Source organism: Leuciscus leuciscus (genome assembly GCF_965113295.1).
Source record: "Leuciscus leuciscus genome assembly, chromosome: 2".
Taxonomy (NCBI): domain Eukaryota; kingdom Metazoa; phylum Chordata; class Actinopteri; order Cypriniformes; family Leuciscidae; genus Leuciscus; species Leuciscus leuciscus.
This window is the reverse complement of record NC_138726.1, coordinates 7,828,441-7,844,449: the sequence shown is the minus strand read 5'-3', so window position 1 is coordinate 7,844,449 and position 16,009 is coordinate 7,828,441. Positions and strand designations below refer to the sequence as shown.

The 16,009-nt window shown below is 36.6% G+C and overlaps 2 protein-coding genes and 1 long non-coding RNA gene across 3 annotated transcripts; 1 reads left to right on the top strand and 2 right to left on the bottom strand.

Annotated features, from left to right (window-relative positions):
- rpl13 (ribosomal protein L13) lies at window positions 1-4,188 on the bottom strand. The gene is made up of 6 exons (XM_082161798.1): window positions 4,084-4,188; window positions 3,403-3,518; window positions 3,178-3,319; window positions 2,039-2,212; window positions 1,689-1,745; window positions 1-212 (listed from the first exon to the last, which is right to left on the bottom strand). The coding sequence occupies exons 2-6, from the start codon at window positions 3,504-3,506 to the stop codon at window positions 54-56; spliced, it is 636 nt and encodes a 211-aa protein (XP_082017924.1). The 5' UTR covers window positions 3,507-3,518; window positions 4,084-4,188; the 3' UTR covers window positions 1-53.
- LOC309492784 lies at window positions 219-1,564 on the top strand. The gene is made up of 2 exons (XR_014203703.1): window positions 219-694; window positions 858-1,564. It is a non-coding gene; the product is annotated as an uncharacterized lncRNA (long non-coding RNA).
- Window positions 4,189-8,650: 4,462 nt separating the features above from the next.
- On the bottom strand, window positions 8,651-15,385 carry gcshb (glycine cleavage system protein H (aminomethyl carrier), b). Its single transcript, XM_082161341.1, has 5 exons — window positions 15,121-15,385; window positions 12,467-12,546; window positions 9,373-9,436; window positions 9,162-9,293; window positions 8,651-9,082 (listed from the first exon to the last, which is right to left on the bottom strand). Exons 1-5 carry the CDS (start codon window positions 15,269-15,271, stop codon window positions 8,985-8,987), a joined length of 525 nt encoding a protein of 174 aa, XP_082017467.1. The 5' UTR covers window positions 15,272-15,385; the 3' UTR covers window positions 8,651-8,984.
- Between the last annotated feature and the right edge of the window lie 624 nt (window positions 15,386-16,009).

The following is a 16,009-nucleotide window of genomic DNA, read 5'->3' as shown; positions in this document are numbered from 1 at the left end:
GACTTAAGATTTTTTTTAGACATTTATTTTGACAGTTCCTTACAAATCAACGTTTATTTCTTCTTTTCGACGTCCTGCTCGGCGGCCTCCTTTGCCCTCTTGGCACGGATGCCGAACAGACGGGCATTGGCACGGGCCATACGCAGGCTGACGAAGGCCTGGAAGTTCTTCTCCTCCTCTGAGATCACGCGGGCCTTCTCTTTCGGGAAAAACTGCAGAAAACAAGGACACTTCCTCAGTTGCAGCAAAACACTACATTATATATGAAGAACTATAACATTAAAAAAAAAAAAAAAAAAGGAAAGAAAAGAAAATCCAATTTCCACACATTACTCACTGTATCTCAAGCCAGTAAACTGACATATGAAACAGTCAGAAAAATCTAATGTTTTGAAATGAAACAAAGCCTTCAAGTCAAGAAATTAAGAAAACAATTTTGCATGATTTTTGTTGAGTATCATACATGCTTTCATGGATCACATAGTATAATATGGGAGAATATGGAGCACATACAAGGAAAAAGAAAAATTCAAGGAATGCAATTTGGCAAAGTTGCTGATATTTACACGGCCAAAAAGAAAATATTGATAGCTTGTAAAACACAGATATTTATAGGAGTATAGCAGATTACTTTGATAAAGTGTATATATCAGTTGTCAATCTATATCTCCCAATAATGTGTCTTGGTACAGGGGTGTCCAATCCTGCTCCTGGAGGGTCACTGTCCTGCAGAGTTCAGCTCTAACACTTATTAAACACCTGAATCCAGCTAATCAGGCTCTACAGACTCACTAGACACATCCAGGCAAGTGTGTTGGAGCTAAAAAATCTGCAGGACGTTGGCCTTCCAGGAGCAGGATTGGACTCCTGTCTTAGGAAGATGATATTTAAATGCTTAGTTGCTTAGATGTAGTCTTTATTGTGGGGGGCAAAACAATGCAACGCGATGATAATGGCTGAGAGATGAACAAATAAGCATTCCTCAAAAGCCTAATGGATCTAGTGTTGTCAAATACGGATTTTTCAATACTGAAATATCTGAAACCGTTCCCAATACTTATTTCCCACAGTATCGATACACACACACCTCTCATACGCTCCGGCTGAATAGTGTTACAGGGCCTGAATTTCAGCAAAACTGTTCATTTCATTTGTATCTTTATTCTATTGTATTCATTTGTGCTACTACTTATAGGCCCAGTTTCACAGATATGGCTAAGATTCACCCAGGATTAGGTCCTAGTTCAATTAGGGCATTTCAATAAATGAATACATTTCATTAACTCGCCATTAACTCGCATTAAAATCTGTTGGCCATATGAAGTGATCGTGGCTCTTCAGAAGACTTGGATTAAACCGCTCGATTGATATTGATTACACTATCGTCTCGTACTTTTTGAAGCTTAAATATATATTCCCTAGAATCTTAAAGGATGAAAAAGAAAAAGATCTATGGCCGTTTTCGCTGTGGTATCAATATATATAAAAAAAGGTATTGTATCAAAGTTAGAAATTCCAGTATTGTGACAACACTAAACGAATCATTAAAAAAAATAAAAATAAAGTTGCTTGTCGAGCAAGTGTTCATCTTGAAATTTTACTTAAAGATTTCACAACAAAAAATATGCAACAGGACTTAAAAAAAATCATTCAGTAGACTTTATATGGTTAAAAGATAAGATACGTACGTTTTTGATGGGCATGACAGGTCCAGTGAGCTGTGTGGCCATCTTAATCTCCTCCTCCTACACAACAACAACACAAAGAGTCACAAACAGTCAAAAGACCAACAAAATAACAAAAAACAAGAATTATGGTGGAATAGTATGCAGTCATCAGCTAAAAAAGGGTTCAAAAGTCATCAAGGATGTGCAGAGATTCCGGAGAAAGTGTCATCACTTGACTGCAAACACTGAAGCGCTTCAATAAAACTAAGTGTTCTGACCTGCCATATTATAGCAAGCATACAGTGCTGTATTGTGCTTTAAAGGCTTTTATGATACGCTTCGATGAATTAAAAATGAAGTAAGCCACTTACAGTGCTGTCTCCCTTCTTGGGTGCAGAAGCCTTCCTCGGGAAGATGATGAGTTTGGAGCGGTACACCTTCAGCCTCTGAACGTTGGACTGCAGAGACTCTGTGGATCGGTTACGCCGACGAGGGTCAACGGCGATGCCGATGGTGCGCGCCGCCTTTTTGTTGATTCCTGCTGCCTGTATGGGCAGATTACGGTGCAACAGGACAGACACGTGAGACGTGATAATGCTGGAACAGCCCTGACACTCAAACAGAGTCAAGAACTGACACTCAAACAGAGTCAAGAACTGACACTCAAACAGAGTCAAGAACTGACACTCAAACAGAGTCAAGAACAGTCATCAGCAAAAAGGGTTCATGGATCATCAAGGAAGTACAGAGATTCCGGAGAATTGTCATCATTTGACTGTCTAAAATGACCACAAGCGCACTGTATGAACAAGCAGACAGATAGAACGGCATACGAGTTAAAGAGATAGTTCACCCAAAAATATCATACATATTTACCATACGTGACCCTGGACCACAAAACCAGTCACATGGGTCAATTTCATTTCATGAAACATGATCTTTACTTAATATCCAAATGATTTTTGGCAGAAGAGAAAAAGTTAATGCACTGAACTAACATGATCAAGGTATAATTAAAAATAATATTTGTAAAGTACAGTACATTTGCATGGTTAAGCACTTTTTCTTTTCTTTTTTTTACATTAGTATTAAAGTTCAGCACTATTTTATGCATAGTTTATTTGAATTAATAAGCGATTAATCAACCGATTGTTCTTAAAATCCCTATCAGCCAGCGATGTCCAACCCTGTAAAATCGGTCGACCTCTAGTGTGCATCACCGTTTAGACGTAAACCAAAGCCTAAATTAAATCTGCTTATCATATAAAATTGCATCTCTTTACAAGAATTGGATTAAACCACTTGATTAATTTTACGACGCCTTTAGGACCTTTTAAGTTTTGGTTATCTGGACTTTAAAGGAGAGACATACACCTCATAGGTTTCATTAAAAGATTTCCTGATTTGTGCTTAAGAGTTTGGAAAGACACGATGTTCAGCAAAAGACACAATTTTCATTTTTAGGTGAACTAAGTCTTTAAGATCTAGCACAACTTGGCACCAAAGTTACCTTCAACTCCTCCAGGGTGAAACCACGTCCGGCACGGATCTTGTTGTGATACCGGATGGTTGGACACCTGACTATGGGTCGCAGAGGTCCAGAAACTGGTCTTGGAGCAATACGCCGAGCCTTTGCCTGACGGGCCTTACGTCTGAGGAAAAAGGCAGCATTTTTATAAAACTAGCACTTTCCATGATGAACCATTTACACATTTGTCAGCAAAAAACGTGTTACCTGCGGAGCTTTCTGGCGGGCTGGTTGAACCAGGTGCGCACTCTCTTCTGCCAGTCTTTGTGAAAGTGAGGGTTCAGAATCATGCCATTCCGGCTGGGAGCCATGGTTGTTCACTCCTAATGCAAAACAAATGTCATAACAATAAGCAGGAAGCTCCCTGACCCATGTTCACATTTACTTCAACCAGGATTAATTGAAGCTTTGCGCTGTCGTTTGGTTCTAGAAAGAACTGCACGTTCAGGAAAGCCATTAGAACATCCTTGCAAATATTGTACAAAAAGTCACAAGCCGCACATGAGCTAAGCTAGTGCCTGACGTGGTGTCGTGCATGTGGAATAAGGCGCAAAGAAAACAGTTCCGTAGAAAACGACAGTAAACACACATATGGAAGTCTTATGTGGACTCGTTTATTTAGGCATTTAAACACTTGACTGGTTCGTGAGCGGCGGTTTAACATTTAAAATAGACATTGAAACGTGAATGTGGAGCTGCAACACGGTATCGTGTACTAAAATTATCTTTTTTATCTCTCAAGAAAAGAAAACACCAACAATATAGACTGGTACACACGTAACACAAAGTACACTTTAAGGTTGGACTATTTGATTTATAATACAATAAAGAGATACTGAGGATTAAAGCGGATAAACTTGATGTTTAGCCGGGGATAAATGCACATACCGTCTACAGCGGAAAATGGCTGAAAGGGAAAAGGAAATGACAACGCAGGGTTTTATGGGAAGTGAAGAAAAGAGCCAATAGCAACGATCAACGCGCCGGTCAACCGGAAGTGTGAAGCCGGAACTTGTTGCGACAAATTAGCACGTGGATGGGACGTAGATTAAAAGTTCGACAACTGATAGTTTTATAATGATTAAATGTTTAGAAAATTCGACAACTAATAGTTGCTATCGGACTACCATAGGCCCTGACGCGTGAATGTAAAGGAAAGCGTCGTTCATTTTATGCGTAAATTAAAAAATGCATAAGTAGCGTTAGATAGTAGCTAACGGTCAAAAGAAACATTACTATTTTTAATGTTTTTGCAAGAAATCTCTTATGCTCATTAAACCTGCATTTATTTGATCAAAAATACAGTTTTTTTAATATTGTGAAATATTATTATATGTTTTTTTATGATATACTTTAAAACATAATGTATTTCTGTGATGTAAAGCTGTTTTACTGTCCATGGTATTTTCAGCATCAATAGGCTACTCCAGTCTTCATTGTCACATGATCCTTCAGAAATCAATCTAATATGATGATTTATTATCAATGTCTGAAACAGTTGTGCTGGTATAAAAAGTATAATTTTTTTGAGCCTGTGATACTTTTTTCAGGATTCATTGATTAATAAAAAGTTAAAAAGAGCAGTATTTATTCAAAAGAGAAATATTTTCTAACGATATAAATCTTTACTATCCTTTATTATAAATGTAACATCCTTGCTGAATAAAACTATTAATTACTTATAAAAAAAGAAATAAAAAATGTACTGACCACAATATTTTGACCGGTAGTGCATATTGTTACAGAAGATATTTATTTTAAGTAAATGCTGTTCTTTTTTAAACTTTTAATTCATCAAAGAATCCTGAAAAAAGTATCAGGTTCTAAAAAAAATGTTAAGCAGCAAAAACTGTTTTCAACATTTATAATAAATCAGCATATTAGAATTATATCTGAAGGATCATGACAGACTGGAGTGATGATGCTGATTAAAATTCTACATATTAATATTTTAAAGTATATTAAAAGAGAAAACCATTATTTTTAAATTGTAATAATATTTTATTATAGTTTTATTAGTTTTTTCTGTATTTTTGATTAAATAAATGCAGGCTTGATGAGCACAAGAGACTTCTTTTAAAAACATTAGACCGGTACTCACTCACTCTCTGTCTATAACTCATTATACATAAAAAATATAGTAGAAGGAATTTAAATATCATGTTACATCATACTAAAATAACATTTTAAAATATGAAAGCACCTTAATGCACTTTGATATACTTCATTATTGCAGTAATGTTGTTGTCGACACTGCACAAACATTAACAGACAATTTTGACAAACTTGTCTAGGGTTTCCATACTGAAAACTTATATTTCCATATTTTACCATTACCTTTGGAGTCATTTGTGATGTCTTGATAAGGATTTTATGGATTCTAAATAGGCCTACTTTATAACTGAACTATATTATAATATTGTTAGCCTCATAGCATAATTGCCTAAGTCATATTTCAATGTTTTTGGAAAACAAGAAAAAAAACACAAAATGACTTAGGCAATTATGCTATGAGGCTAACGATATTACAAATAGACGTGCATTTTCTGTAACATTTTCATTTTGAAACTCTGATATTTCCGTGAGATTTTAGAAAAGTAAAAATTATTCAACAATTGTCTGCAGTCTAATGAGAATTAAAATCAATCATTAGGGGGCGTTGTAAGTCCTTGCGTAGAAATCAGAAAATATGGCAAGATTTATCAGGAAAGAAAAACAAAAACTGTTGGTATGGTAAAACAAAGGCTTAAATAATATATTCATTTGCTTTCAACACTTAGCATATGTTATCCATGTCAATTTTCATTTTCATTACATATGCATGTTCAACCAATTAGCCATAATTTGTTTTGCTACCAGAGATGGTTGCATTTCATTACATGGAGTTCCAAGAATAGATCAGTTTTACAGATACAATCTGTATATAGTGACCAAAATAAGCAAAATTATAAACATCTAAATAAATGTCCTTCTGATCAAATAGTTATGAAAGAAATCTAATGTGAATTCTTTAACACAGGTTTCAGATTTTCTTCAGGCAGAAAGAGATACTGTGATCTCCCCTTCATTAATCATTGATCATTGGAACACTGAACCTCTCAATCTTTTAATCTAAGGGTAAAGGTCAAGGAGTGCTGGGCTGGGAGGCGGCCATGTTCCCTTCTTTCTCTACACTTCTCTCAGCATCAAGCTCTCAAAACAAACCCTGCACAATGTACAGTACAGAAACAAAACGCTGTCTCAAAGGACTTTAGTGCCGTTTGCCAACAAAGAAAACAAATATCAGAAACAAACTGGAGCATTTCTTGTGATAATGTTTTACAAAATAAATGCTGTTCTTTTGAACTTTCTATTCATCAAGTAATCCTGAAAAGGATGAGTCACGGTTTCCACGAAAACATTGAACCGTTTCGTGAGCAGCAAATCGGCATATTAGAATGATTTCTGAAGGATCATGTGACACTGAAGAATTCAGCTTTGCATCACATGAATAAATTACATTTGGAAACATATTTAACCAGAAAACAGTTCTTTTAAATTGTAATATTTCACAATATTAGTTTTACTCTTTTTAATCAAATAAATATAGCCTAGGGCAGCATAAGAAACTTCTTTCAAAATCATGACCCACTTCAAACGTTTAAACGGTATTGTAGATATTTTGGTAAAAGATGATGAAAGCATTTGCTATAAGTACGATCACAGTTCTCCTGAAGCAAAGCTTCACATTCATGTGTTAAACTGATTGTGTATTGCAGGTATGAGAGCAATAAGTTACAATGACTACGTTTACATGCAGCCAATAACCCGTTCAAAACCGGAAAATATTTGCAATAACCCGGTCGCGCACGGCCATGTAAACCAGTGTTGCCAACTATTTTCAAAGGAAAGTAGCTAACGCCTCCCCTAAAAGTCGCTAAATGTCGCTAGATGACGTAATACGTCAATTAGCATATTCATGACGTCATCGCGGCATACTTGCGTTCTGCCTGCCTAATGTTTTTTCTTATTAAAATCATGCTCACATACTGTATTTTAATATAATATAATATAATATAATATAATATAATATAATGTAATATAATATAGCCGAATGTCCAATAAAGCTGTTCTCATTTACTATATTTTTTGTCAGACAATAGAACGAGTAGCTATTGAATGACTATTTTTTTATATGTGTAAAATTATCTGAATTGAGAGAGTTCGGGAGCTGGGTGAACTAATGCACTGTGATAGTGAGTATTAAGTGATAAGCACAAGAAAAGAAAGGGAAAAAATGGTCAAACTAAATTCTTTAAATATAAAACAAAAGATAAGTGATAAGTCCGTGGAAACAACACTGCTCATTCACGTCTGTTGGCTGCCGTGCTGCTGCTCCTCTCTCAACCATTCACTGAACAGGGTAGACGAAGAGGTGCGTGACGGCAAGGAGAAAGCAATTAAACCTCGCGCTCGCAGGACTGTGCTGGCAACATTTGGAGGTTACTGAGGTTCGTCCAAAAATGCAGCTGGAAGAGGCTGGTGCGCGAGAACTGTGCCGCTTGTGAGTGCTTTGCCACAGGGATGGGTCAAACGGCAGCACCCGCTGCTCGTTGAGAAGAGTAAGAACAATGTGCGGTTTCACGTCAAAAAGTCTCTAAAAGTCTCCAAAAATACCAGTAAAAGTCGTTAGATTTGTCGCTAGTCGCTTTTTTGAAAATGTGTCGCTAGAGGGGTCTGAATACTCGCTAAATATAGCGACAAAGGCGCTAAGTTGGCAACACTGATGTAAACACCGGCAAAAACCCGGATATGCTCATATCCCGGTTTTTAAAAACCCGGATATGATCCCTGGGGTACCCCTTTTCTAACCCGAATATTTGTTCATGTAAACGCGTATCGGCATATCCCATAGACAGTAGGCATATCCCCATCAAAAGGAACATTGATTTGTGTTCTGCGCATGTCCTATTCGCAAGGAATTTTGGTCTTTTGAGTAGGGACGGCGCATACAAAAACCCGCGTGCAGTATACCGGAAGTAAACCAGAAGTAGAGGTAAACATGGCGAGACGCAGCACAGCACCACACTTTTGGAGCGAGGAGGAAAGCGCAAACAAAGGCGATCGCTATCTGCCCCGAACTATTCATTATCCGCGTGCTGCTGCTGTTGTTGTTTTCTTTGGATACAGGAAGAAGAATCGGAAATGACGCATATTGCGTCTTAAGGTTGTCCGTACGTCCAGACGCTAACCGTGCGTCGCCGTTTACATCGGGATATTGCCAATTGATTACAAATTCCATGTATACAGGAGTAACTCTCTCTGCTCACGCATGTAAACAGGTTATTCCGAATGTTTCAGAAACCCATATAGTGACCATAACCCGAATTTTAACAGCTTGTAAACGTAGTCAATGTTGAATGTGAAATGGTAAGAGCTGAACACATCAGAACAGAAGCAAACTATGGCTCAAAAATGTTACGAAATGTTTGATTTTATTGCATGTCATGTTACTTTAACGTCACACGCGTTATACCGGCAAACATACTATTTAAGACAATCAGCCCTCTCTTTGTTTGAGTCCATGTAAAGCACCTCAGACTGTTTCCAAAAGCCCTTTGAAATATTTGGCTCTTGACGGCAAACGTTTGTTAAACTAGCACATTACAAAAGATTATTTTGGTGGAAAAGGAAATTACAAAACCAAAATAAATAGATTTCAAAAGAATTGTATTAGTACTCATTCTACCATCAGCATTATGAAGTAGCCATTGTGAATCCTTAACGGATCTGAAAAGGTCTGAAAACCTTTATGAATCAAGGGATTTGATGAATTTTTCATAAGCAGCTTCATCCATGAGTTCATCAAGTTCTGCAGGTTTCTCTATGGTCATCTTCATTAACCATCCTTCAAGAAGGAGAAAGAAATGTTTTAGCAGTGGATTATACATGCATGTAAAGCATTTCGTGAATTCAGCTGCACTCACCGTCTTCGTGGCAGGCTTTATTTACTAGTCCAGGGTTATCTGCCAGATCTGTGTTGATCTCGGTCACCTCTCCGGTCAGTGGAGAATACAGCTCACTAGCAGCTTTGACGCTTTCTAAAACACCAAACTCCTCTGGGGGGAAAACACAATCCGTGATGTCTATGCTGTAATGGCCAGAAGGCAAAAGATGGAGATTTCAAATGATTCTCACCCATTTGTTCAAGCTTTGTTCCCACTTCTGGAAGTCCACAGTACACCACGTCACCTAACGCCTCCTATGGTGATAGAAGGGGGAAGACCATTAAAGGGATAGTTCACCACATCATTAATTACTCGCCATCATGTCGTTCCAAACACGCAAGACTTTTGTTCATCTTCGGAAAACAAATTAATTGAGTGATCTTTTTATCTTTCAAAGCGACCGTGTCTCTTCAGAAGATTTAGTCTCAAACGCTCAATACATATGGATTGGTTTTACGATCTCTTTAGGAACTTTTTGAAGCTTCAAGCTGGTAGTTGCGTAGACTGTCAATGGAGGGACAGAAAGCTCTCAGATTTCATCAAGATCTTCATTTTTGTTTCCGAAGATGAACGAAAGTCTTATGAGTTTGGAACAATATGAGGGAGAGTAATTAATGACAGAATTTTCCCTTCAAGTAAACTTGAGAACTCCATGAAAAGAAAATATTGCAATAACATTAATGTAAAACAACAATATGACTTTTAAAAATCAACACGAAATTAAACCTGAACCCTCAACTATGATTATGTTTCAACCCCTTCATTTTCAGAACACGAATTTTCACGAAAATATATTTTTGGTGAAATCCGAGAGCTGTCTGAACCATCCACGGACTGCAATGTAATTACCACGGTCAAGCCTCAGAAAGGCAGTAAAGACACCGATAAATTAGTCCATGTGACTCCAGTGGTTCAACCTTAACGTTATGAAGCAATGAGAATACTTTTTGTGCGCAAAAACAAACAAAAATAACGACTTAATTCAACAATCTATTCTCCTCCATGCTACGCGATTCACGTAAGCGCCATAACGCATGTGATCATGTGATCGTGCTCAGCCAATAGTGAACCAGCGTTCTGCCGTAAAACACGGAAGAGCTGTACTTTGTGTATAGCCCAACAAAGTGAAACGCGCAAGAGAGTGGTAGGGAAGAGAGGAGAGTTTGTTGAATAAAGTTGTTATTTTGGGGGGTTTTGCGCACAAAAAGTATTCTCGTCGCTTGAGCCACTGTAGTCACTTGGATTATTTTAATGATGCTTTACTAACTTTTCTTGGCTGGCAAATGCAATTACCTAGCAGCCTATGACGGAGTGAGACAGCTCTCAGATTTCATCAAAAATATCTTAATTTGTGTTCTGAAGATGAATGAAAGTCTTACGGGATTGGAACGACATGAGGGAGAGTAATTAAGGACAATTTTCATTTTTGGGTGAACTCTCTCTTTAACTGTCAGTCCCACTTTTTGAGCATATACAGTACAGGCCAAAAGTTTGGACACATTACTATTTTTAATGTTTTTGAAAGAAGTTTCTTCTGCTCATCAAGCCTGCATTTATTTGATAAAAAATACAGATTTTTTTTTTTATATTGTGATATATTACAATTTATAATAATTGGTTTTCAATTTATTATCATTTATTTCTGTGATGCAAAGCTGAATTTTCAGGATCATTACTCCAGTCTATCACATGATCCTTTAGAAATCATTCTAATATGATGATTCATTATCAAAGTTGGAAACAGTTCTGCTGCTTAATATTTTTTTCATAACCTGTGATACTTTTTTAGGATACTTTGATGAATAATAAAAATAAAAAAAATAGAAATCTTTTGTAACAACAATATACACTACTGGTCAGTAATTTGGGTTCAGTAATTTTGTTTTTCTTTTCCTTTTTTGAAATTAATCAATACTTTTATTCAGCAATGATGTGTTAAATTGATAAAAAGTGTTAGTAAAGAAGATTTATATTATTAGAAAATATTTTTTTATTTTGAATAAATGCAGTTCTTTTTAACCTTTTATTCATCAAATATATTAGGCAGCAGAACTGTGTCCAACACTCATAATAAATCAGAATATTAGAATGATTTCTAAAGGATCATGTGATAGACTGGATGTCACATGTGACACTGAAGACTGGAGTAATGATCCTGAAAATTCAGCTTTGCATCACAGGAATAAATGATAATTTAAAGTATAATAAATTGAAAACCAATTATTTTAAATTGTAATAATATATCACAATATTAAAAAAAAAAATCTGTATTTTTGATCAAATAAATGCAGGCTTGATGAGCAGAAGAAACTTCTTTCAAAAACATAAAAAATAGTAATAGTAAACTGCAAGAAAATCAAAGCCATAAATCTGGGCTGATATCTCAAACAACGGGCTTTCAGTAAGATGTGTGTGAAACCGAACATTTCCACTAGATGACATGATCTGAACCATATTCACAATATTTACAAAGTAAACATCCTATTCAGAAGCAGCATGGGCAGTATTTGAGTTGAATTCAACCTCTAAGGCTTTGTGTTCAGACTGCAGGCAAATCAAATAAGGTTTGTGTGGAGGAGACTGGTATACATGTATGAATATCCTGTATTTCCGTCACCAGTTTTGATGTTATCGTGGTGTCACCTTAGGAGTGACAATTTGAAATCCAGATTTGAGCATCCAGAGAGCACTGTCCAGACAGAGACGCATCTGGAAAAATCTGATTGGAATCGCATTTAGGTTTGGTTTGAATCAGACTTGAAAAAATCTGATTTCATGTGTGTGTTTTTTTGCTGTCCAGTCTATCAAAAACCCATATGAATAAAATCTGGATATGCAAAAAAATTAAATTTGCTGGTAGTCTGACCATGGCCTAACTAACATAAAAGACTTGCTGAGAAAGAACCCTCAGTCACCGCCTCATCACAAATGGAAAATCAATCTGTTTTTCTTTATATTTAAAACTTTTTTTTAGAGATTTAAGTGCATGGCTATTTCAAGGTCTGAACACGCCTTATGACACTGATGAATATTCTTGTCACAAATTAATAAATTACTGTTGCTCTGTCAATTGTTTCAAAATGTTTATATATAGTTTGTTAAGATTAGTGTAGGTTTAGACTAAGATATTATATATAATGGCAAACGTCCCAGTGGTAAGACAGTGAGAGGTAACAGGGTTCATGCTGTTTCAGCAGTAAAAAGTGTAAAAACAAAGATAAAACATTTGAAACTGAACCGACACCATGTCTTAACACCCATTTCTTTATTAGTGGGGAGCAAACCTGAGCAAAGTTGCTGATGCCGACCGTACCCACACCAGCCTCCACTCGCACCCACTCGTGTTTGTCTGTAAACTTCAGAGCTGTAAAGACAAGACAATTTGATTAATAAAGAGAATTTTAATCATAAAAAGATCAAGATAAACAGAACAGTTAGTTAAAGCAGAGATGGTCTTATTATTGGGAGGGAGATACGAGAGTCCGTGGCTCTACCATTGGAGAGAGCGTAACGGCTAACTTGGATCATGTGTGCCTTGATGACCAATCTCAGTCATTGTGCGACAGTCAATCACTGTTTGTGGATACCATGAATGAGAAGTGGCGTAAACTGAATCATACCTGTCGTGCAATTGTGCGGGACTTTTCTTATAAACAACTTTCTTTCCTTTTTTTTTTCAGTGTAAACTCTTAAAATAGATCAATCCAAATTGAATGTTTAAGAGCAAACATGTTGAAGATTATCCAAAGGACTGTTGATTAATTAAATAAGTCGTTCTCCTACAAAAGTGGTTTCTTCAGCGTAGTGAAGCTTTCCTCCATTGACATCCATTAAATAAAGTCAGCCTATGGTCTCCTTCCCTGCGTACAGCAGCATTAGCAGGTGATATGCTTTTGCTTTTTGCTAACCTTGCAGGCTTGCCTTCAAGTGGCTTTGGTTAAAGTGTCAATGTCAATTACTCACTCTCACAGTGTTATTTTACTATTATTTTTATACTAAATATTTATCAATATTTTAATTGAGCTTTTGAGATAAAATAGCTTTGCTATTGTCATATATGTGTCATTATGTCAGTATATCTTTAACTTATTTTAATTTCAGTTTCCATAATTTCAGTATTTCATCTAATTTCAGTTGGTTCCCAAGGCAATGTTTCAAAATTGTATTTAAGTTTAATTTAAATTATCAAATATTTTATTTTGGCTTTATTTCAATCCCCAAAAACAAATTTTAATAGATGTCAAATTAGTTCTAACATTGTTATAAACACTTGTGACTTTTTCTAATGTGGAAGACAAGATGGGGAAATGTTGAATAATGTACGGATCATTCTTTTTCATGCACTTCCATTTCAAGAATTTCAAACATCAATGGTTCCTTTCAGTAAGGGCTCGTTTAGACAACACCGGTTTCAACTAAAAACGGAAACCTTTTTATGCATTTTGGCTGTTTCTTTACACGCCAACAGCGTTTCGGGGCCTGAAAAGGCAAACTTTGAAAACGGGTTTCAAAAGGCAAGTTTTTGAAAACGATAGCATTGTTGTTCCCATGTAAACTACAAAAATGCTTTGTATGTGTGTGTCAGTCAGTCATATGGGGTTGGAATGACATGAGAATCATTATTTACCCTTATATTTTGAAGAACTATTACTTTAAACCTGACACTTTTCTTTCAAGAACAATTATTATATATTAACTTCCTGACTGATAATAGTTGACCATTTGAACTCCATGAGGCGAACGATGCATTAATTATTTCCAGATCAGTCTATCCATTGTGTTTTTTTTAAATGATTGTAACGCTGAAACTACCTTCTCACACCACTGTACTGAACATGACGCAGTCACTGAGGGCGAAAGCAACAGTAAAAGGGTCACGTTAGGGCATGCTGAATGATTTTAATTTCTGTGCCAGCAATTGCAAAATAACTGCCTTTCAAACAGGTTTCTTATAAGTACCCATTCATGGGTTTCTGTACAAGAAAGCTATAAAATTAGATTCACATGATAAAACAAGTGATTCACATTAAACACCCACATCCGTATGACAAAAATGTCAGGAATGCCTCAATATCCCTTGCACGGGACCTGATTAAGAAAGCAAGCAGTCATAATTTGAAATAAAAATAATATAAACTGCATATTAAGAACATAGTTCTTAGGAAAATAGTCTGGCACACCAATGAACCAGTGCTGAGCATTCCCAGAAGGGTAATGCCTCAAATGAGTCAGATTCTAGTATCAGCCCATGCAGAAACAATACAGGTTTAAACCAGATTGTGAGCAGGGCTGAATGCTGGAGCATGGCTGGGCTTTATGCAAAACACTCCTGTTGTTATTTCTGATCTTGAGGGAACATAATGGAGGTGATGCATGGATGTCATTTAATATAGGCATTGGTGAGAGATAATGTGGAGTCAGGGGCCTCAAATCAAACTTCCCAGGCACGGGATGCAGGCACGGTCTTAACTTTAAATAGACACATTTTAAGATCGCAAAGCCACATGATAATACTGTAGCGAGAAAATTAACGCATGACGAGTTTGATCCGATGCAAGCGTCAGCAAAAATTACATTGATCTTACACGGACCATGTAAATAAATCGCTTTAAATAATACAAACAAATAAAAAATGCAATAACGAAAAAGTTCCAAAAAATAAAGACCAGTGAAACGGAAGAGTTCGAAAATCGAATCCGCCAAATAACTTACGAATAAAACGTACAAGACATTCATGACGTAACAATCGAACCAAAGTTCCAACGTAACCAACGTTTAATCTCAATACTAATTCAGTTGATAAGCACACATTAGATTCCAGCACATTAAAGCTCTTGAAAAGACCCAACAAACGCAAACAGGAATGGCTGCAGTCCTTACGGAAAAGCTAAATGTGAGATGTAAAACGTGGGAACCGTGAGTTCGGTAAAGTTTTTACCTCCCGAAAGCCGCGAGCTCGTGTAAAGCGTCCTTAAGATGTTTGGTCTTAGCGAATTTTGGCACGTCCAGATATGTGCAGGTCTCGAGAGCAGGGGCAATGCTGCCGAAAAGTTTGTCGAAACGCATCTGAGCGCCGCACACATCGCCATCTTCACCGACTCTGGGCTTCACATATGAAATTCCAGCCTGATGCACTTGACCGAGCGAGAGGCGCGCGACAGAGGCAAGAAGCGCGCTCACGCTAAACCAGGGACCTCACGGTGCTGATAAGTTAGACTGAGAACAGAGATATCGATAACGACAAGAACATTGGCACAGACTAAACGACCCATTATACAAAGTCCAAACATGACGAAAGTAAAAGGATGGGTGTAGCACAGTAAGTAGAATCAAATCCCTTGGTTTTGAAAGCCAACGTTCATGTACATAATACATTAGTTTCTTTAGAGGGGCCCCCAAAATATGTGGATATTTAAGCCATATAGGCATATATCAACCCAAGTGACGTCTGCAAAATAGAAAGCTAAACCTTTTCTCTTTTTCTCAATTACTTTTAATCAACTGCTGATTCTCACTGCATGTCTTAAGTCACACCTGTCTGTCACCACAGGTGTCATTCATCAAATTAAACATGGTCCACTAATGTTTGACAATCCAATGTGTCACATTACTTAAGCATGTTGTATAAATAATAGTTTTATTAAACAGTAAAATGTTCTGATTATATTAAAATATCAAATATCATACATTCTTTCAATAAATTAAATGGTTAAAATACACTTGATGTTTTGCTGTCTAATGCAATGATATTCATACTTGTTGGTGCCGGTTTTCCCCCCGGCTGTTTTAACTGAAAGCAACTTGCACTGACATATCTTAAAATACAT